This window comes from Cololabis saira, chromosome 4 (genome assembly GCF_033807715.1).
Source record: "Cololabis saira isolate AMF1-May2022 chromosome 4, fColSai1.1, whole genome shotgun sequence".
Classification (NCBI taxonomy): Eukaryota; Metazoa; Chordata; class Actinopteri; order Beloniformes; family Belonidae; genus Cololabis; species Cololabis saira.
This window is the reverse complement of record NC_084590.1, coordinates 9,535,897-9,559,188: the sequence shown is the minus strand read 5'-3', so window position 1 is coordinate 9,559,188 and position 23,292 is coordinate 9,535,897. Positions and strand designations below refer to the sequence as shown.

Sequence of the window (23,292 nt, the reverse complement as noted above, 5' to 3'; positions counted from 1 at the left end):
AAAGAAACCTTTTATTCAAAATACAGATGAGAATACACATGTAGATATGTACAATTATTAATATATCTAGACATATAGATTTATGTTATGGATATAGATATGCTATATGTAGGTATTTATATATCTATATATCTATTAATATATATTGATTTATAGTTATATGTCAATATATACATTTATAGTAATTTTTCTGTATATAATTGGAGGTAAATATATGAACCAGTGTATATAGCATATCTACTCTTATATAGTTATCAAGTATTTTGTTATATCATTGCTGTCTATAGTTCTCTATTATATTGTAGTATTATAGTAAAGTAATGATAATGTAATACTATGCATTATAATTACTTCTATTATTACATACATACATAGTAGCACAACTAAATGCTGTTGTCTTTTGTTTGCTTTGTTTTGTTTTTGACTATATTTATATATACATATAATTGAGTATTATATCACTGTATTGAATAGTTATTAAAGTAGGGGTGTTTGGTTATGTGTGCTTTATAAGTAAGCTTAATGAAACTCTGGTTATATGGAAGAATGTATGTAAGATTCAGGGGTAGGACTGGATAAGTATTTACTTCAATCCTCCTCCGTTTCGAACATGTTGGTGGATCCGTGAGGTTTAAGAAATACTTATGCAGGAAAGTTTATCACTGAACACACTGAGCTCTGCCTTCAACTTCACACAGTGGGTTAACATCTACACCACAAAACTGAGTTGGAATATTTCCTGTTATCAACAGAGATGTCGGTAGGAAACGTGGAAGCACTTACCCCCGAAAGACAGCGGCACATGTTTGCATAGGCCACTGAGAAGTCGGGCTCGGAGAGGGCCTTCTCAAAGGTGAGGTCGATGACGCCCTTCAGCCTCTCCTCCGTGTCAATAGTCAGCTCCATCACCTGCTTCATTAGCTGCTGAAACTTCTGAGGGGTCAGTTTGTTGAGGATGCTGCGGACTTGTTTAAACAGTTCGTACGTCTTTAACTGCTCGGGGTCGTTCTCATCGACCTCGTCTGCCACGCGGCTGCGAGCGCTTTTCTTCACAGAAGGTTTCCAGGCCTTCTCGGCCTTGTTGAGCTGCACGTCCTCGGTGAGAGACATGCTGGGGATGATCTTCCTGAGATCTTTCCTCTGGAGCTGCTGGGAGCGACGGGGACCGCCGACTCCCATGCCCATTCCTGGAGGCTGGAAGAGCGGAGCAGAGACACCGTTTCCTTCATCAACCATTATCTGCCAGTGCACAGTCCTTATTAATCAGAGCCCGAGCACTTACAGTGTATGCCTATTGTATCTGTAGGAATTATTTTTTTTCTCGTTTTTATTTTTCTGACGAAATGAGGGCCTTTTTGGCCCCTAAACGTGCCCCAAAAGTCACCAAATTTTGCACGCAAGCCAGGCCTGGCGAAAAATGTGATATTTCATGGTTTGCATTAATGGGCGTGGCGTAATGGCTCAACAGCGCCCCCTAGAAAACTTTGTGCCTCAAGCCCCACCATACGGTTTGACGTACATGCACGAAAATCGGTAAAACACCTGTATCATGTCGCAGCTTAAAGAAAAGTCTCTTGGCGCCATGGCCGAAACCCAACAGGAAGTCGGCCATTTTGAATTAATCGTGTAATTTTGGCACAATTTATGCCACTTCTTCAGCTGCTTCTTCGCCCGAACCGTAATGTGCACCCAGGTGTGTTATACATCAAAATGTGCGTCTCCGTCCTGTGACTACACGCATTCCTTTTCTCAGTCAAAAGCGTTACCGTGGCGACGATAGATGCCAAAAAGCGCGCCCCCCCTTCATCTGATTGGTCCATATTTGATAGTTCCTACTTTCTGCCATAACTTTTGAATGGTTTGATATAGAGAGTCGTGGGTGGTGTCATCCGCTAAATGTCCAGGCCTGAAGAATCTACATGCAAGTCATACAAGCTTCCACTGCAGCCTGAACGTGCACAAGGGTGCGAGGGCCCGTTCATCGCTGCTTGCAGCTTTAATTATTACTATAACCTTTATTTAACAAGGAAAAAAGTCTCGTTGAGATCAAAAATCGATTTTACAAGAGAGTCCGGGCCAAGACAGGCAGCAGTACAAACACATAGTTGCACAAACAAACAATAACAAAACAGTTAAAAACAAATCGGAAATACAGATCTCAAACAAAATCAGCAGTCAGAGCATCTACAGCCAGTTGTACTTGCTTCCAAGTCTTTCAGAAGAACCTTAAAAGCATCAATTGACACCAGATTATTAAATTTTAAGATTTTCTGCAACTCATTCCAAGCATAGGCAGCAGAGCTGAAAGCCCTGCTACCTTGGCCAGTGCGGACCCTCGGTAAAGTCAATAAAAATAAGTCCTGCGACCGAAGATTCTGACTCCCAGTGCTTTTTTGAGAGAGATACCTCCCCAAATAAGCTGGAAGCAGGCCAAGAATGGCCTTATAAACAAAGGCATGCCAATGATAAAGTCTACGGGTGGCCAGAGCAGAACCATCCGACCCGGGCAGACAAAGAACACTGGTGAGGAAGAGATCTAAAATTTGTGATAAATCTCAGTGCTCCATGTTAGACAGCATCCAATGCATGAAGACATTGAGCAGGTGAATGCATATAAAGGACATTGCCATAGTCAAGCACAGACATAAAAGTTGATTCAACAAGTCTCTTTTTGGAATAAAAGGAAAAACAGACCTTATTTCTAAAATAAAAACCCTGTACTGGTTCATAGACAGAAGAAGCTCCCTCACCGGCCCTCTGTTTCCTCCTCCCATGCCAGGCCGGCCCAGATTGGCGAAGGAAGGCGTGAAGTCGGGACCGCAGTTCATCCCTGGCAGGCGACTGGGGTCGAGTTGACGGAGAGGAGTCTTGTTTGCCTGAGAAACAGGAAAAAGAATAATACGGGACCAGTTAATCCTACCTTCTGTTGTGATGGTCACAGCTATTTCAGGCTTTAGAAGCCATGCTTCTCACTCACTCTGAAGGGGTCAAGTCTTGTGATGCCAAATTGAATTCTGGTCCATTACTTCACTATACTGATATAACTTGTGGTGGAAGGTTGAGAGTACTTGAACTTTGCAGCTGCCAGAGCGGGCGCTAGCCAATTAGAGCGTCTGATCTCGTGACAAAACTGTCACTGCAGTTTCAATCGTTAGGCCCAAACTCTGACGAGCATTAAAACGGTTTCATCGATGTTTATCCCACTACCGGTTACTTGTGGGGTTCTCTTTACATGTGAGAGTGAGACAGAACGAGTGTAGAGTAATCCCTCGCTTTAACGCCGTTCACCTTTCACGTCTCGCTGCTTCACGGATTTGCATTGTGCATCGTGTTCTGCATTCTGATTGGCTAAATAGTCTCCCCGGTTCTTCACTTCCTGTGTCAATTACGTTGGTCGTTTAGCAACAATGCTGAGAACGGCCAATGAGCTTCAGCAGCAGCTCAAGAACGGGACCTTTGATGAATCGTTCATTACAGTCTCAGATATAATCAATGTCGGTTTATAAGAATCTTTTTGCCCAGAAGAAAATAGAGCGACAACAACTACCCATAACTATGTTCTTCTCTGGAAAAAACAGACCTGCACCGCGGGCTTTAGAAGAAAAAGATGCTACAGAGCGAGTCAGGATGCAGCGACATCAGAAGAGCAGCGAGTCACAATTGGTCCTACTGTACTTATTGTATTTTTTTTCATAATCAGTTTTCATTTTCTCCCGTTCAAATCCAATTAAATCGGGTCGCGATGGGGCGGGGCTGATCTCCGCAATTTGAAGCCTTGTATAATAATTGTAAAGAAAAAAATAAATAAAGGTTAGTACTTCACGGATTTCACCTATCACGGGTTCTTTTTGGAACGTAACCCCTGCGAAAATCGAGGGATTACTATACTTGCAATTCCAACCATTCAAGGGCAAACATAGGAGCACATCTAAGGTGTGGTGGTTCAGACCTTATCCAGGACAACGTCGCTGATGGCCGGCAAGCCCTCCGGCTTGTTCATGCTGGCGGACCTGAACTGGCACCCAAGAAGAAACTCTCGGTCGTATTGCTTCTTTTCTTCCGTGTTGATAGGCTTCCATTGTTCTGAAACAGGACCGGGAGGTAGAAAACACACAAGATGTTCTGACATTACAAACGTTTCAAACAAAGTCATCTTTCCTGAGAACAAGATACAGTTACATAGTACATAAATATGTTAGAAATGACCGCGGTAAAGAAGCACGTCAGCCGGGGCTATAGGGCTTCAGAATGGACACCTTCAAAGTTCTCAGAGCAGAGTGACCCACTCAAGGATTCAGGATCCACCAGGATGATTACAACCTGCACCAAACACCAAGCTGCCAATTTAACTTGATCATTTTCAAGTATAGTAAATTTCAGTCAATTTAATAGTAAACTTTTAAGTAAACTTAAGTAAACTTTTGAAATGACTGTGGTAATTTTCCATTGAACAGTCCAATCCACATGCCACAGTTGGATAAAACATCAGTCCTGACCTTTTTAGAAAACAGAGATAAAGTGCTAATGAGGTAATATTTCCTCATTATATAACTTGTATGGTAAGTGAGATAAGGAACTGAATTGTAACTGTATAGAACTGGCAGGTATCGGCGTTCAGAGACCCACCCTCTTTGTACTGGTACTTCTTGTCAGTGGCGTTTTCTTTGGGATCCGGCTGGATGTTCTCTGCGTCCAGCTTGTCCTCCTTGTGCTCCTTGTCCTCCTTGTCCTCCCAGGTCAGGTCTGCCTCCTCCGTGGCGGCTGGAGAGGCAGCAGGAGGCTGTGGTTCTGGTGAGGGGACCGGGGCTGGCTCAGGCTCCGCTGGGATTTTCTGCTCCTTGGTCACAAAAGGCAGTTTGTATATTACATATTATATTTTTAAATCAGAAAAAGTACTATCCACAATATTTAATGCAAAGGATTTCAGGCTGTATTGTGTGATGGAGAAGGAGAGATTTCAAGCTCTGCTGCACACACATAGAACCACAATACTAAACCCCCTCTCGTCGATACTTCCCCAACACTTTGGGGGTCAGAAGTCTTATTTATTCGTGAATAACGGCAGCTTTTTCTCTCACTGTTTCCTAAAGAATGGAGCCCTATGTTTTAACATGGGGCTAGAGTACCAAATAAAACAATAAAATGCATCTGTTTGTAGTTACAAATACACCATTTTAAAGATGGTAAGCAGCAGCGGTCTGGGGTCTCTCGCTGAGGAAAAATAAACGTGTTGTAAGATGCATCATTTCAAGATGCATTGATATTGCTTTAATAATAAAATTGTAGCCCCTTGAATTAAAATGTAATTGAATCATGGGGTACTTTAAGAGTCCCACTCCACGTGTGCATGCACATACTCCTGGACCTTTGACAGATAACCTGCATGTAATGTTTAGTGCAGATATAACTCAAAACAAGCTAGCTGCAAGTGACACCAGCCGTGATGCCCAGCGTCTTTGGTGTTACTATGATGATGTTTAGTGGCATCTCAATGATGTACCACTGCGTCTCCCAACTAGTGTTGTTTCTGTCAGCCTGTTTCAATTTTAGTTTTAGTCTAGTCTTTGGGTCAAGCTATCACTTTAGTTTTTATTAGTTTTAGTCATGTTCATTCTCCTTTTAGTCGTGTCAAGTTTCAGTCGACTAAAAGTCTGAGCATGTTAGTCTTATTTTAGTCCGAATGGTCCAGGACCATTTTAGTCTAGTTTTAGTCGACGAAAACTGATGACATTTTAGTCTAGATGGTTTCTTCTTCTTCTCCAGCCCCAGAGCAGATCCCTGTGTTTCTCTATGTAACTTTGTTTTTAATTGTTGTGAACCTAGAGCTCTGCGTTAACGGCATCAGCCTCTAACTCTGCAGCTGCATCTTCTGGATCTGATTCCCCGCTGCAGCGACTGGGATTGAGGACTAACGTCACCCAGCAGCAGAACTAAACCAGAGAAACTACTGAAAACATGGACATTAAGGATCGTTGGTAGAACATTTCGTCTCGTCTCGTTTTGGTCAACGAAAATGAAGACACATTTTAGCAGAGTTTTTATCTTGTAATCTACATTTTAGTCTCGTTTTTATTCCTCTACGATATAGCATTATATATTTACTTATCGTTATTGTCACATAACCAGCATTTTCGATGCGTCTCGTCTCGTTTTCCTCAGGTGATAAAGGTTCGTTGACGACGATATTTAGTCATAATTTTCCTTGACGAAAGCAACGAACCACCAGTGTAGTTTAGTCCCGTGTCCAAGGTGAGACTGGATGGTTTGGAATGGTAACAAATGTCTAAAAGCAGGAAACACATCTACTGAATGGACTAACTACATGCATTGTGTTGCTGTTCCAAGGAGCTCCCACCCTCCTACCCCTTTTCTCTTTCTACTCTCTTTGTACAAGCACTTTTACTGAAGTTTGTGAAACTTTTCACCTGAATGCAAAGATGGCAGATCTTGGAGGGAAAAAAACAAAAGGTACTAAGTTTATTGTGTGACGGCACTTGCATGTGGTCTTCAGCAGCATTAGACACCGTGTGAAACAATAGTACTTGCATGCATTTCTAACATACACACCTCCTTAAAGGCATCTAAGAGGTCCCCCACCGCCTCCTTTTTGTTCAGATCCTTCATTTTCCGCTTCTTCTTTGGCACAGAGACAGCAGCTACAAGGACGGGGACAGGAGGCCTCAAATCAATACAACGATGTCTGGCAAGCTACTTGGTGCAGAACAAGACCGTAAGTGGATGATGTACGTTGTAATATCAGATAAAGACTTAACAACAGCTCACGGAAAGCACGTATACAAATGACAGAAATGGAACAAGTATACGTAAGAGACTGACCTTGCATAGTAGTTTCTGTAGGGGCGGGGGAAGCAGGCTGAGGAGGAGGAGGAGTGCCCTCTCTCTCTTCTGCTGTGGGAGTGGGAACAGTGGGAACAGTGGGAACAGCGGGCAGTGCTTCTGGTGGGTTATCAGCTATGGAAATCATCCCTGCAGGAGATTCCCTCTCTTCCTTGGCATCGGACTGGTGCATTGGCGTATCATCTTGCAGGTCCACGTCAGCCTGGGGAACTGTGTTTTCCACCTCGGGGGGAGTTGGGGTTTCCTGGACGAGTGCTTGAGCAGGGCTTTCCTTGATAGCGGGTGTAGTTGCAGGCTGGTCTACGGCTGTGGGTGCGACCTCAACACTGCGTTGTGCTGCTGCGTCAGCGACGGTCGTGTCGGCCTGCGTGACGGGCGGCAGGCTGACGTCCGGCTCAGCGATGGGACTGTCATCCTGCTCAGCGGTGCTGACGGCGCGGGCGTCGGGATCCCGGGGTGCTGGGAGCGGGAGACCATTGGGAAGGCAGAGCTCCTCAGGCTGAGCAATAGGCGACTCCAGAGTGTCCTCCAGGGGAGTGGGTGGTAACGTGACTGAAGGGCTCTCTCGCTCCATCTCTTCCACACCATTGGTGCTGGAGAGCCGAGAACTGGATGTGTCCAAAGAGGTATTTGACTCTTCTACTGTCATCTCTTCTTTCACCACCACCACCTCCTCCTCCTCCTCTTTCTCCTCTAGGTCTGTTTTAGTCTGTACAGCAGCAGTGGGAACCGGATCAGGGAGGGGTGCAGGGTAGGCAGGCACCTCCGGGGCTGATTGGGGAGTCGGTGCGGGTACCTTTGGAGGCAAGGGAGCATCCATCACATCTGCAACAGGAGCATTGGGTACACGCGTGGAAATCGTGTTTAGAGTGGGGCTCTCTGATTCTAAGCGAAGGGGGGGTGTGGATGGCTTAGTGTTTGTATCAAAGGAGGTAGTCTCTGTAGGGACGGGGTCACCCTTTTTAAGTTCAGGGGTCTGTGACAGAGGAGGTGGAGTAGATTTCCCCCTCTCATCTGGAGAAACAAGTCAGAAAGAAAAGAACGTTACTCAGACTTCTGCACACCCAGGCTCTTCCCCCGCCCGTGTGTCCATCTAAATTCAGTCCTGTCTCAACAACGGATCTGCAGGTTACAGTTGTGGTGCAGCTGAAGTCGCATGCCTTCTCCTACCCTGGAGACATAGATCTGTGTCCGTCTTGCCAGTCTTTGACTCGCCTTTATCATTAATTCATTTCACATCTGGCTGTGTACGAACCCACTTCAAAAGCAGTCATCCCTCTCACGTAAAAGCCCTTCCCCGATGTTAAAGGCGAAAACGCTCTACAGATCCATCTCAGCTCCAAGATGCTAAAGAAAGCTGTTACTCAGTTGCTCTTCTACTTGTTGAAAGGAGTCAACATTTTTGACACATTTTGACTAATCATAACAGTGAAAAACTGTTTTTTCTAAGACCTACTACCACTGCTACTACTACTACTGTCATATAATAGACGTTTTTATCCAAAGCGACTTACATCTGAGAGAACAAACACACCATTTTGCCCAGGGAGCAAGGGCCTTGCTCAGGGGCCAAGGTGGTTCATCTTGGTTGCCATTCCAGGGCTGGAACCTGGTCCTCCAGACCCAAGCCCACCTCTGTAGCCACTAGACTACCACCCCCCCCTTTTGGGTTACCGGTATATCTTTCTTGTTTTGAATGAGCAGATAATAGTGTATATTTTTCTTAGTTTATCTCCAGCATTTGACACTGTTTATTAGGGCTGCACGATTAATCGTTAAAAAAATCGCGATCTCGATTCATGCTTGAACGCGATCTCATTTCCAAATGACGACGATTTAAAAAAAAAAAAAAAAAAAAAAAAAAAATTTTTTTTTTTAAAGATTGCTGCATAAAAAAAGGACTAGGCCTATGTTCTAGGTTGTTGAAGTCCTGTCATGGTCAACTATCATGTTGTCATGTTTGTTATATTTTGTTAATGATTGTGGATTACATTTGGAGAAACATCTACCTTTCTCATCACCTGACACATATTGCACATAAATATTGTTACAATTGTTATTGTTAAAATTATTTAAAGACAAGATAGATGTTTATTGTTTTTATGTTCAATGTCAGCTGTTACAGCAAAAAGCAGCCAGAGGAATAATTTGTTGCCTCAGAACTACAGGATCTGTTACAAGTCCCCTTTCTGAAAGGGTGTTCAACTCAGGGAGGAACAAATATTGTTCAAAATTGTTATTATTGTTTAAATTATTCAAAGGTTTGTGTAAAGAAGACAAGAGATGTTTATTGTTATTATATTTTTGTTCAGCTGTTGCAAAGTTAAAGTAATAAGTGCAATAAATTTTATATTGGAAAAAAATCGTGAGAGAATCGTGATCTCAATTCTAAGCAAAAAAAATCGTGATTCTCATTTTGTCCAGAATCGTGCAGCCCTACTGTTTATCAAACCCTTCACATTGACAGACAGTTGATTCTCTTAATACCCATCTGTTAGACATTCCTATCAATAATTAGTGCCATTTCACATGTGGAATCCCACACGGGTCTATTCTGGGGCCATTCTTGTTTTCATTTCTGCAAACTCCTTTGTTTGTTTGTTGTCACACTTTTTACTCTCTTATATATTTTCTGTAATCAATACATCATATATAAAACAAATGTGTACCAGATGAAAGACAAAAGTCTTAGGTATATATTTTGTATTCATATCATGTTCATATCTTGTGTCAGTGCAGAGTTATTAACAATCAAATAGAGATTGTGAACATGTCTCAAGTTGCCTCGCCAACGGGTAAGTTGTCATACTGTATAGGCCAGGGTAAGTTGTCACACTGGCTTTTGCAATTAATAAAACAAGGACAAAACTATTCTTGTTGATATTTTTTTACTTGAATGTGAATAAACCTTGACATAAAACATTATGCAACATTAAATTAGTCCCAAACTAATCCTGGAAGATCTATTCAACAAACTAAAACAAAACCTGACCTCAGTCAGTCCTGGAATATCCAGTCATAAAGTTTCAAACAAAACCTGACCTCACTAGTCAGACTCTTCATCTGAGTCGCAGTTCTGGCATACATACACTGATTTGCCAGGGGTGCATTTTTCATGGGCCCATCCTTTGCATATTATGCACTGCACCCAGGTTTCTCCTGGGTGGCTGTTTCCAACAGCTCTACAGTGCCTTGCGAAAGTATTTGGCCCCCTTGAACTTTGTGACCTTTTGCCACATTTCAGGCTTCAAACAGAAATATATAAAACTGTAATTTTTTGTGAAGAATCAACAACAAGTGGGACACAATCATGAAGTGGAACAAAATTTATTGGATATTTCAAACTTTTTTTAACAAATAAAAAACTGAAAAAGTGGACGTGCAAAATTCAGGTCTGGACTTTGACTTGGCCATTCCAACACCTGGATATGTTTTTTTGTGAACCGTTCCATTGTAGATTTTGCTTTATGTTTTGGATCATTGTCTTGTTGGAAGACAAATCTCCGTCCCAGTCTCAGGTCTTTTGCAGACTCCATCAGGTTTTCTTCCAGAATGCTCCTGTATTTGGCTCCATCCATCTTCCCATCAATTTTAACCATCTTCCCTGTCCCTGCTGAAGAAAAGCAGGCCCAAACCATGATGCTGCCACCACCATGTTTGACAGTGGGCATGGTGTGTTGAGGGGGATGAGCTGTGTTGCTTTTACGCCAAACATAGCGTCTTGCATTGTTGCCAAAAAGTTTGATTTTGGTCTGATCTGACCAGAGCACCTTCTTCCACATGTTTGTGTCTCCCAGGTGGCTTGTGGCAAACTTTAAATGACACTTTATATGGATATCTTTAAGAAATGGCTTTCTTCTTGCCACTTTTCCATAAAGGCCAGAATTGTGCAGTATAGGACTGATTGTTGTCGTATGGACAGAGTCTCCCACCTCAGCTGTAGGTGACCCCTGACCTCTGACCTCTGCAGTTCCTCCAGAGTGATCATGACCTCTGACCTCTGACCTCTGCAGTTTATCCAGAGTGATCATGGGCCTCTTGGCTGCATCTCTGATCAGTCTTCTCCTTGTATGAGCTGAAAGTGTAGAGGGACGGCCAGGTCTTGGTAGATTTGCAGTGGTCTGATACTCCTTCCATTTCAATATTATCGCTTGCACAGTGCTCCTTGGGATGTTTAAAGCTTGGGACATCTTTTTGTATCCAAACCCAGCTTTAAACTTCTCCACAACAGTATCTCGGACCTGCCTGGTGTGTTCCTTGTTCTTCTTGATGCTCTCTGCACTTTAAACGGACCTAGACGATCACAGTGCAGGTGCATTTATACGGAGACGTGATTACACACAGGTGGATTCCATTTATCATCATTAGTCATTTAGGTCAACACTGGATCATTCAGAGATCCTCACTGAACTTCTGGACAGAGTTTGCTGCACTGAAAGTAAGGGGGCTGAATAATTTTGCACGTCCACTTTTTCAGTTTTTTATTTGTTAAAAAAGTTTGAAATATCCAATACATTCCGTTCCACTTCATGATTGTGTCCCACTTGTTGTTGATTCTTCACAAAAAAATTGCAGTTTTATATCTTTATGTTTGAAGCCTGAAATGTGGCAAAAGGTCACAAAGTTCAAGGGGGCCAAATACTTTCGCAAGGCACTGTACACAGACCAGACACAGAGAGGTGTGAGGAGTGGTTGTCAAGGAGGAGCAAGCAAGGCTTCTCCCTTGAACACACAAAATGATGGAGGAAATCGTGTTGCTCTTTCATCCATCCTGTCTTATTTGCTCCACTTTTGCTGCCAGGTGGCCCATTGTTGATGAAGTGCTCACGAAAGTGCACCCGAGGAAATATAAAGCCGGGGGGGGGTACTGTTCCCTGTGGCTGAGACTGCATAGGCAAGGGTCACCAGGGTACCCCTCTCCCCAGATGTCAGTGGCCCCACCTGCTTGAACCCACGCCTGGCCACCAATCGGTCTGGTTTCTGTACTGTTGTCACGCCAGTTTCATCCATGTTCCAGATATCTCCTGGTCCCACGGAAGCTCTGGTTAACTATTTACCCAGATTATCAAAGAAAGACTTAACATGCTCCTTGTTAAAGGCATTTGCTATGGCAAGGCTAGTTGCTTCTGGTTTTCTGAGTGAGAGAGAAGGTTGCCGCTTTAGGAAGCCTGTATACCATTCAGCGCTGGCTTTGTCTTTGTCAGACCAAGCTTGAGGAGATTTCAGGTCTTGGGCTCCACTGCAAATTCATATGCCGGCTTTCTCACCTCAGATGAGGACAAACCAAAATAGATGTCAGATGATCTCTTAATATATTTCTCAAGCTGTAGTTCCATTTCTGTACTAAAAACCTGCCGTGGTGATTTATATTTTTTTTTTTTTTTTTTTTTTTTTGTGATTTATATCCAACCACTGTAGTTGGGACGGCTGTCTGACTCAGTATTTCAGCTGGGGTGAATGTCTTGCAGTACTGAGCCAAGGTACGGTAGTTGACATTAAAATCCTTTGCACTTACTGTATGTTTGCAAGTGCTGATTTGCTGATTTTTTTTTCAGAGATGAAACTTTATATTTTATCATATTTTTTAAAACTTTTTTTCAACTTATTTTACAGAGTTTTGCACTTTATTCATTCATTTTTGGTTTAATAAGAGCAAAGTTTGCACTTAAAGCCCAATGGGGAAAATGTTAAATTAAAAAACTGCATATTTGAAATAATTTCTTTGCGTTTTGTCAATTCCCAAAATAATCGTAATCGAAAATCGGATTTTGAGAGAAAAAAAAAATCGAGATTTTATTTTTGGGCAAAATCGAACAGCCCTAGCTGTACTCCTGATTGACTTTTCAGCTGGGGTCACCTGTCTGTCTGCCCTCAGCATCACGTCAGACGCTGTACTGCCATATTCTGTGTTTCTTTTGTCATTTCTGATCATGTCTTCTCACTTTCTCCTCACCTTTAAATCACTCTTTTTTCTGTAAAAATAAAGTACAAATTGCAACATGACAACTGCTGATAAGCAGGCTGTTTTTGTTTATTCAAATCATTTTTGAAATTTGTTAGTGTGGGATAAGTTGTCCCATGTGTAACAACTAACCCCCAGATGACTGAGACAAGTTGCCCCAAACACCATGTTTGCTTATGGTAGCTATTGCTCAAAGTTAGTTTAACACAGAGCAATGACTGAGGTTTGACAGGATACCTTAATCTCTTCTCTAACAAGTCCACGTTTATCACTGCTAGGATTTTAATCTGAAAGAAGCCTAATTTTAAATATATATAAAGTTAATATTTTTTACTTCCGGTGGTGGAAAATGGATAATTGGTGCTCATCTCAACTTACAATGTGTTGGTGTCTTCTCACACTGGACATGAGACCTGACCATGTAGAGGAAGAAAACTAGTATTCCACTTTTTAGCTTCCCCCTTTGGTGAAGAAAATAATTGCAATGTAACAAATTATCCGTGTGACAACAAGCCCCAATCTCCCTACTTTACCTCATCTCCAGTAAAACAATTGCCTGTCCTCTCATGTACCATCAACATCCCCTGGAAATAATCAAGGTGTAGATTCTGATCAACATTTTAATTTTGAACCTTATATTACACAGCTCATTCAGTTGTTCCTTCCTGGAAATGGATGGATGAATATCATAATTGTTCCTAATTTATTGGCTTGCATTGCTACATGATCCGTCTTTTTAAGTTGTTACAAAAAACTACTCACTGCATCAGATAGGGTTCAATACCTCTTTGTTATGAGAGTCTTTTCACTTATTTAAATCCAGTTTTGTCCCCATCTTTCAGCTGTAAAAAAGTTATTTAATTCTGAATCATGCAGTACCTCTTACTTAAACAACCGTGACAGAGGACATCCAGTGGTTGTGGCAAACATCTGTTTGATAAAGGTTAAAGGGGACCTATTATGGCATCTAATACCTATTTTAAACAGGCCTTGAATGTCTTAAAACAAGCTTTTGATTGTTTTTGCTAAATAAATTAGAAATTCAGCCTCTGATCCATGTCTTTATCTTCCCATTCTCTAACCTCATTATCTATGCGGGATTCTGAGTGGGCGGGGCTATGATAATGAGGCTCTGTGCTGATTGGCTGCCTGAATGACGCGATACACCGCTACGCTCGTAGAAGCCACATCACACTGGATGGCTCATCCGGGCGGCTGTACAGACACTGCAGAATTGATATATATTAAAGCAAGAAAAAACATGTTTTTCATAATAGTTCCCCTTTAAATAATTGGAGTGCCTCAACCAAAAACTGGAACTATTAGAGTAGGACTGAGACAAATCCATTGCAATAGTGAATTGATTTGTCATGATTGGAAGTTTCTTAAGCATTTCTTGAAATGTAATTAAAGACAATAGAAAGAAATGTCAAAAATGTTAATTAATGAAAGAGCATTTACGCACACAGTCAGTTTCCTAGTGGTACAGGCATATTCCAAGATTTCAAAACCAAGATTCATCAGGTGCAAATCACCAAAGAGTAGTTGAGGGAACATGAGGCATCATTTCTACATATGGACTGGCCACCACAGCCTCAGAAAAAAAGAGTCTCCCCAAAGCACCATTTCACCTGACCCTTAAGTCTGGATGGTCAGAAAAATGTAAAGACTTATGCCCTCTGGAATGGTTGGAGAACATGTTGTACATTTGTCTCCCCCTGAGCATCACCCACATCCCTCTACATGCACCTCCAACCTCCTTCAGTCAGATGTAAAGTTTCCCCCGGATCAATCTTAAACTACATCTCAGACGAAGAACGGTAAAAACAACTGCTACCAGGAATTCACTCAAACTTAAGCAAAAAGTTTCAAAGATTTTTTAAACTAAACTTAAAAAAAACTGTGAAAATGCACAAGTGTATTGTTAGTACATTTTTCTTGATCAACAGAGGGGTGTTGGACTCCAGTCCTCGAGGGCCGGTGTCCCTGCAGGTTTTAGATGTTTCCCTCCTTCATTGCACCGTGATACAAGTGGCTGTGTCATTAGCAGAACTATCCAGACTTTGATGACAAGCTGGTGACGATGATTAATTAGAATCAGGTGTGTTAAAGCAGTGAAACATCTAAAACATGCAGGACACCGGCCCTTCTGGGATTCAGTTTGACACCTGTGGACCCTTTGGGCTGCTGGCACAAAGACAACCACACCAAAAGTAAAATGTCTATCAATATCTACATATATTTGTGTCTGCCAGTCTTTGTGCATATTCTAAAACATCGCCTTTGTAATAGTGCCTAAGAAACTCTTGTGACTAAATCGCCACATTGTAAGAAAAACCCCTTAAAACCAGCTGAAGTTGCTCATGAAGATGCAGAAGATGTCCAAGGCACCCCACCACGAAGCAACAAGACACGCTCTTCTAACCACATCGCAGATTTGTTTTATCACTTGCTTTGGTACATTATCACAGTCAGAAAGTTAATTAATGAAGCATGAAGTCATGCATAGCTGGAGGTCATCCTTCCCTTCCTACCGCAAAATGATACTAAACTAGCAGTCTCTCTCAGGAGAAAACAATAGTGACTCAATAAGGACACTTTAATGCTCTGCCACCCCTGATAGGAAAACTACGGAAATGATAATGTGCAGAATTTCAGTTGTCATGTCTTGGTGTCAGTGGGACTACAGTCCCTCAGCACTCACCTGGTCTAACCAGTGCTGGTGGAACAGCAGCTGTGATGCTCTCACCGTTGGCCTGGGGCACTACTGTAGTTTCTGATCCAGATATAGCCGTCTGTCGGGAGCCAAAATCAGCAAAAACAAAGTATGACCTTCAGATTAGGACCACACATTTTTCCGTTGAGGAGGAGAAAGAAACAGGCTTTAGGTAAGTCCCCAAGTTGGCTATAAAAGTTACGTGTCAGTGTTCAGCAAGCCAATGAGGGCTAACAATTTGCAGCCCTGCTTATAATCACCAAATCCAAACAATGCAGACTTGTTTTAGTTGTATATTCTAGTATTGTAACAGGCGAACGCCAAATTTCCATTAAATAAACAAAAACCACAACTTCTTTTTCATTTTTCAGTTTCACTATCAATGTCAGAAAATAGAAACCAAAACTCCTGTTAAATATATTGTCCCCAGCCATAATCAGAGCTTTTTGTTTTAGTTAACAAACCCTCATGCACACTTTCTAACATATCAGTTGATTGGAAAGGTCTGTTGTTTATACATTTGATAAAACTATGACATTTCCAGTGTAGTGTGTCTTCTATGTTGGGTTGCTTTGCTTAGGAACATGCTCACCTGTGGGGGGGTTGGGGTGGAGCCACTACGGCCCCCGGACATAATCTCCTCTGTAATGTCTCGACCTCCTTGGTTCGGGTCTCTTATTCTAATCTGTGGAGAGAAGGAAGAAAAAAAAAGAGGTTGGTGCGACGTACAACACGGAAGACGGTGCCTGAAAAAACAGTCTCCACTTGCAGATTCAAAATGGGAAAAGTAGCATGTGTGGTAACGGTGCCTCCTCAGAGTCCGAAGCCCAGACCTGGCAGCTATTTCTGCCTCTTCAGCTATGGTGAGTGTCTCTCATTCAACGAAATCTACATTTCTCCCAGCTGAACACATGCACACATAACACTAACGCCATCTGGCAGGCAAATTCCTCTGCTGCATAACTGAACTGTGCACTCTTAGTCACCAGAAAGGCTGTTAACTTCAGTCAAACTGATCGACCTGAAGATAAATGGTGAAGTTTCTCTGTGGGGTAAAGTCACTGGGAAAATGCCTGACTCTCACAAAGGCAAAGCCCAATCAGGTCCGACGAGCAGCAGACCTCCTGACTGCACACAAACACACACCACACTGGCAGAAAGACAAGAGCCAGTGAAAGTCTGCTACATGGGAAGGAGCGCCCTATGCTCTGCCTTCTTTCCAGCTTCATTTTCTCTCAATAAATACCAATTCCTAGTTATTTCTGAGCAGTCATCGGAGTGAATGAGCCACGGTCCTGCTTACCAAACTGACACGGGCAGTCAAGGAGCACACGTGAATATTTCAAGAGTAAAAGTTACAAAACAGCAGCTACAGCACTTTAGTTCTCAAGCCTACTTCGGACTTAAAGTGCAACAGTGTTTGCTCAACACTACCGACCTTTACTTGCTTTAGTTTGTTTGCAACTCCTCTCAACAGCACTGCAAACCCTAGTGGGCCTCTTTATCCCAAGGCTGGAGCAGCCGCTCCAGCTGGTTGCCCGGTGGACTTTCAACCCCACGAAGCAGCAGGAAGATAGAAAGAGTAGTGTCACTCACATAACAGACATCCAGGGCGGTGCAAGAGAGGTTAGCGCCGGTGGAACAGGGCCTGGCTGTCAGGAAGCTAGGTAGCAACCTGATCACTCTCTGCTCTTAAAAGCTGAACAGAACAGGGAGGGAATAAGGCATAAAGCGACTGGCCTTGTAAAGCTATGGTTTAGGAATGCGCACCCCCGCCCACAGAGACTAACAGACAGTTAAAAGAGACCAGGGAGAGAAGGCGGGGCTTGGTCAGGGAATGGGAGGGTTTCCAGGAAAAAAAGAGTTAGCATTATCAAATGAGCTGTAGCGAGCAGACGAAACGCCCCCTTTCTTCAGTGTCTCCCTGCCGGCTCGGTCTGTTCTGTTGTCTCACGCTTTCTGAGAGTGGAGGAAACTAGAAGTGGAAGAGGAGGGGGATGCCACAGCAGCAGAGGAAGGCTCTCCGGCGAGCCCTTCCTGCCCAGAGGGGGGAGGAGACCAGTGGCCACGTGGAGCTGAGCTATGTGCTGACACGTCCATCACCCCCGTCCCTTCAGCCTTTTCTTTTTGCCAGAGAGGGAGAGACAGTAAATGGGAGCACAGAAAAGAGAACATTTGCAGCGCTGCCGCTGCTTTAACATGTCATCTGGTATAAAAAGGCCCAAACTGCTCCGATGGTGTCAGTTGACCCGCCGCAGGCAGGAATATACGCCAGTGCTCGTTTTAAAATCCTGCTGTTCACACACACACAAAGAGAGCGCCACTACTCCTCACACTGACATATGGTATATGCAACAAGTCCTGCTGAGCATCCAAACAGCTCTGAGGTTTTACACAGGCAATGCCTGTGAACGTGAGGTAGCCACTCTGCCCATACTGGAACCGTGTTTGTGCTGGCACATCCCTCAACATACCAACTCTGCTCGCTCTTGCAGCGCAAGACTGCAAAACTTGTGCCGTGTACTTGAAGACTCAAACTAAATCTAATAGCTTACGTACAGCAAACACTCAAAAGCAGAAAAAAACAACAACAACCAAACTCTAGCTGGTGATCATCAATGTGCAGCAACAGTATGTGTTTTTTTGTATGATATGAGGCAGCGCACACGGGATAGATTGAGAAAAGCAGAATCATTTTGACTCAAATATTATCCTTAATGCAGAGGAGTCAAATATATGAGTTCTGTTCAAAATGGCTACAACATACCAGGAAAAGGCCACCTAATAGAACAGAGGAACAACTATGCCCACTGCAGAACAAGGGAACAGTGATCAGGTCGGGATCGGGAGTCAGTGCTCAGACTCTACAATATAATACATGTAATGTGTGATACAGTATATTACATAATATATTTTTACAACCAGGCCTGCTCTCAGTAGCCAACGGACAATAACTTGTGCAATAAGATAAGATTTGCAATAATCATATGTGCAATATCTGCCAGTCTACCTCACACACACTCTACCTGCTTTTTTGCACTGTTTCTACTGTATACGCTGCTCATATTTCTGTAATTATACATATTTTATATATATTTTTTATTTTTTACTTTTTAGTCTCTTTTTACCCCTCCCCTGCATGTGTGTGCTAAGTGTACTGCTGCCAACAAAATACGTTTCCCCACTGAGGGAGAAAATAAAGGATTATCTTATCTTATCTTATATCAAATGTTATATTACATTAATGTGGTGTCAATAACATTTTCTTATTCAAACTAAAATCAATTCCGTATGGCTAAAAATATATTTGCTGGATAACTGAAGTGATTCAGATGATCTCTAAAACAGACCTTCAGATTAAAACCACTAAACTATTGGATGAATGTACTAGCAGCAGTTCTTGCGGTCTCAAGCCTTTTCACAAAACACTCACAAACCACCAGTCAATGGTCTGCCTCAAGCTGGCCATTTATATAATAAGAGTCATGTTTTTAATCAATGCTTGTGGTGCATTTTGGAGTTGCCTGTAAGAATAGCTTAACGGAAATGAGGGGGAAAATGGAGATGGAAAAAAAAAAAGTCTTGCTTGTCGTGTTTTGTTTTTTTCTTCTCCAAACAAACTGAGATGTGTTTTTCAACTTAGTTCTGATATAGGAAGCATTTTATCTGACTCAATTCTTAAATCGTTCTTTTTGCCTCCAACCAACGTCAATGCCAGAGATGTACCAATGCTATTTTCTTTGCAAATTCAAATTTCTTATTTTCTTAAAGTTCACATCTGATTTTCTTAAAGTTGTTGATACTGATTTTGGCACTATTCTGATTTACTTTCACAGAACTATAGACAACTGCATGCGTTAATGACATCAACAATGAAAGATGCTCCACTGCCTTTATTTTTTAGCCTCTTAGACTTGATCACCGTTCGAACGAGGACCATGTCCAGCAGGGCAGTGCTGTTTTTAAGTGTTGGATTAAGGTCCCAAGCTCTGATGAGAGTAAGTTCCAGAGCTGGGGAAGGAGTATGGGGAGTATGGGAAGGAGGAGTGGCAATGTGAAGAAAGTCGGACAGATAAGGAGAGGCCAAATTATGGTTTCGAAGTGAAAAACTGTTTTTTTAAATGAATTTTGTGTTTTTTTGGGAGACGGTGGAGCTGTTAAAAGACAGGAGTAATGTGTTCATTGGGAGAGGTGTACGCTTTGATTCGAGGAGCAGAGTTCTGAAGGAGCTGCAGTTAATGACAGGATTTGTTGGCAGAGACCGAAGAGAAGAGAGTTACAGTGATTAATTTGAGAAGTGACAAGGCGATGACATGGAGTGAGGGACGTACGCAGTCGGTTGATGTTTTTTGGAGGTGGAAATGAGACTGGGTGATGCTGTCGACGATGACGCCAAGGCTTTTAACCTGAGGGGAGGACAGAGGAGGCCTGGATGTTGATGGAGAAACTGTGATTTGGTTAGAGTGGAGGTCGTGTCGACGAGTTGAGCTTTTGTTTGAGTTTGAGAAAATTAGAGGAGAACCATGCTTCGTTTTCCTGATGGCAGTCAGAAAGGGAGGAGTTGGGTTTGGAGAAGATCTGGAATGTGTTGTCTGTAGTAGGGGTGGTGTATGTAGACGAGGAACAGAAGGGGCCCTGAGAATGAGCCCTGAGGCACACCAGCAATGGCAGGGAATGAGTTTGAAGTGTGGCTTGAGTTGAGTGAACTGAGTGTGGCCAGAAAGATATCAGAGAACCAAATGAGAGGTGTATGAGCAAAACCACTGGATGCCAGTCTGTTTAGGGGGATACTGTGAGAAACGGTGTAAAAGGCTGTACAAGGATCTAGGAGGATAAGAACGGTGAGAAGACTGGAGGCAGCTGCCATCAAAGGGGTCAATTTTAAAAGAGCCGTTTCCTTCCTGTGGAAGGGGCGGAAACCAGACTCAAGTGTTCATATGGGTTGTTGGTACTGGATATGAAGATTAGAGGCTGGATGAAGGTTATTGAGGCTGGATGGATCAGCACCAGTTTTCTGATGATAGGAGTGACAGTGGCTGAACGGATGATGATGGAACACGTCCGGTGGGGAGGGAGGAGTGAATAATGGCAGTGCTGTGAGGTAAAGGGCGGCAGGCTTTGACTAAAACTGCAGTGAGAGGGTAGAGCTAGCAGGTGTGAGGTTTGAATTTCTTAAACCGCTTAGATGTATCAGTTATGGAAGGAAAAGTGAAGCTGGAGAATAGGTGGGTGGTGGACAGAGTCCACGGTGGAAGCAGCAGCTCCTTCAGAGGCAAGTTGTTGGTGAATATTGGAGATTTTTGAAGCAAAGGACAAAAGGGAATTGCAGAAGTCAGTGGAATACAGATGGAGAGGGAGCGAGTCCGGAGGTCTTGTAATAGTGTTGAGCAGAGGAGATAAATTCGGAATTTCGTTCACTACAACAGATTAAACTATGTTATATGGATTTTGCTGAAGCAATACAGTCCTATTTATTTCTAAAGAACTCCGAATTAATGCATTTGCCAGAAACAAAACTCCTTCCTCCATTCTTTTGTTTTGTTTTACAGCTAGGTTTTACAGCTCTTATACCAGTCCTGTTTTACACAAATACAAAACTCCAAGTTTATCTTATGTGCATTTGTTATGTAACTATATCTAAAAATGTGCTTTAACTTCGTGTTTCACTAGTGTTGAAACAAAGTTGCCAACTCTGAAACCATAAAGTCTTTGAAATGGTTTGCAGATATCCGGGTGCTTCATTCTTGTAAAGAGTAACAACAAGTGGGCAGATTTGTTTAGTTTCTTTAAAAGTACCAAGTGATATTATTGGGTTCTTGATGTACAATATCCCCAAATCTACATATTCAGAGATAATGGCAACATAAAATAATCGCGCACGTGTCATTTAAGTCCAGAGAGTTCTCATGAATGGGAAACATCATGTATTAAGATAGGAAATTCAACTTAACGTTGCAAAGTTACACTGCTATACAGGTGTTGTTCAAACAAGGAAAATAACATTTCCCTTGTAGGATATCTTCTTTTTTTTTTAAACCTGTATTACCTCCAATCAAGTCGACAAATTTAAAACACATCTTCTGTGTTTATAACAGTTCATTCTGCTAAAATAAATAGTTACAATTATAGTTGAAATTTCTTGAATTGGTGGATCACAGAATTCTGCAAATTATGTGGAAAGCTCATGAGAAAAGTTTGCCAATCAATATACAGAAAACATTTGAAAAAATAGAAAATAAGTATAACTTAAAAGGAACAGAGATCTTAAAAAAAAAAAAATTCAGGACAAAATTAATAGAATGTTGTGTTTTTGTAAAAGGTATAAGTTTATGGAACAATCTGGATACAGAAGCCAAAGAATGCAAATAAAACATTACATTTAAAAGAATAATAAAAGCCATTCTGATGAAAAAATATCATGATAATTGTTAAGGTAGGTGGGTTTTCTTTTTATCTGTGTTTGACGACAGCTATTTTGTGTTTTTATTTTTAAATTGCCCAATTTGTTTTTGTTTGGAAATTTGATTTCTTAGGAAAAAGGGACAGATAAAATAAGCTTAGTCTTCCTTCTGTTCCCTTTCATACAAGGACAGAGATTTGTTTTGTTTTTTTCTTTTAATGAATGAAATAAAGAATAAATGAAATGAAATAAATGAGTTACATGGATTTGGGGGAGAGCGCCGCGCCACAGGCAAGTGATAGAAATGCACCAGACGGAATGTGCCAATGCGTTGTGCTGCAGACAGACTGTACCTGCTTCCGTTCCCGTTTGGTATGGATGTGCTGGGAGGGCTGAGGTGGTGGTGGCTGCTGTTGGGGGGCCGGGTTCATAATGACCGGTGCAGCCTGCACCGGGGGGGTGAACTGAGGCTGCGCGGGGTAGTACGCCCCTGCTGTGGACAAAAGAGACAAGAGCGTGAACCAAAACATGCCAACTTCTTCCTGGAGCTGTCACATGGCACAGACATCCGCCATGTGCACGCACGTTAGCCTAGCCTGTGCTGCTACATCACTGCTGCCACTACTGGACTTTAAGTCTATGAAACATGCATGTCCATCCACTACAAAGGCAATGCACTTTGAGGACTTCCATTGATAAATACTGATGTTTTTATCTCCATTCAAACCCATTCCAGAAGAAATAAAGACATTATTTTTTGTGAACACTGCTTTTATTACTGCTCCCAGGAAATAAGCACTCGTTCCAGACTTTCCCCCCGACTCACTTGTTGCAAATGCTTTTCTGAAGTGAACTTGACCACTTTATAACAATCAACAAACACCACATTCCCAGTTTATCCACCCCTGCAGGTATACAACAGCACAAAAGAAAAGAGTTAGCTTTCTCCAACTATAATACAACTTCTATGTTTGTTTTACCAAAAGTGGATATTAAATATATGGAGATTTTGAACAGACAATTGTTGAAGCATCACTTCTCAGGACTTCATAAAAGCAGATGCTGCCGTACAGTTCTTAAACAAACAAAACAAAAACTATTTCAACATCAAGTTGACATTACATTTTTTTAAACTATACTTATCTAACCTGTGTACATGCAGTGACATTTTCAGTGAAAATTGTATTATTTTAAACAGGGGCCAGTGATTGTTTATTACCTTTCAGTCTCTATCATTGGTCCCCATAGTTCTGACATCGAAACAAAGATATCTGATTGAAATCAACTTAATTGAATCTCATCTAGAGCATAAATGATTAGGTGTGTTTTCTGTCTTGCACCTGAATGCACCAGCTC

General features: G+C 42.1%; 1 protein-coding gene across 10 annotated transcripts in view; it reads right to left on the bottom strand.

Annotated features, from left to right (window-relative positions):
* LOC133441468 (eukaryotic translation initiation factor 4 gamma 1-like) overlaps positions 1-23,292 on the bottom strand; it is a 57,641-nt gene that overhangs the window by 14,608 nt on the left and 19,741 nt on the right. For 7 of the 10 annotated variants that reach the window (XM_061718781.1, XM_061718783.1, XM_061718784.1 and 4 more), the window contains 9 exons: positions 22,290-22,429; positions 16,129-16,221; positions 15,525-15,615; positions 6,838-7,872; positions 6,568-6,656; positions 4,627-4,837; positions 3,950-4,083; positions 2,751-2,876; positions 784-1,194 (listed from right to left, as the gene is read on the bottom strand). In XM_061718781.1, the coding sequence (XP_061574765.1) occupies positions 784-1,194; positions 2,751-2,876; positions 3,950-4,083; positions 4,627-4,837; positions 6,568-6,656; positions 6,838-7,872; positions 15,525-15,615; positions 16,129-16,221; positions 22,290-22,429 (2,330 nt within the window). Of the gene's footprint in view, positions 1-783; positions 1,195-2,750; positions 2,877-3,949; positions 4,084-4,626; positions 4,838-6,567; positions 6,657-6,837; positions 7,873-15,524; positions 15,616-16,128; positions 16,222-17,132; positions 17,303-22,289; positions 22,430-23,292 lie in introns of those variants that run through there. The other 3 variants (XM_061718782.1, XM_061718789.1, XM_061718790.1) reach the window with 3 other exon arrangements.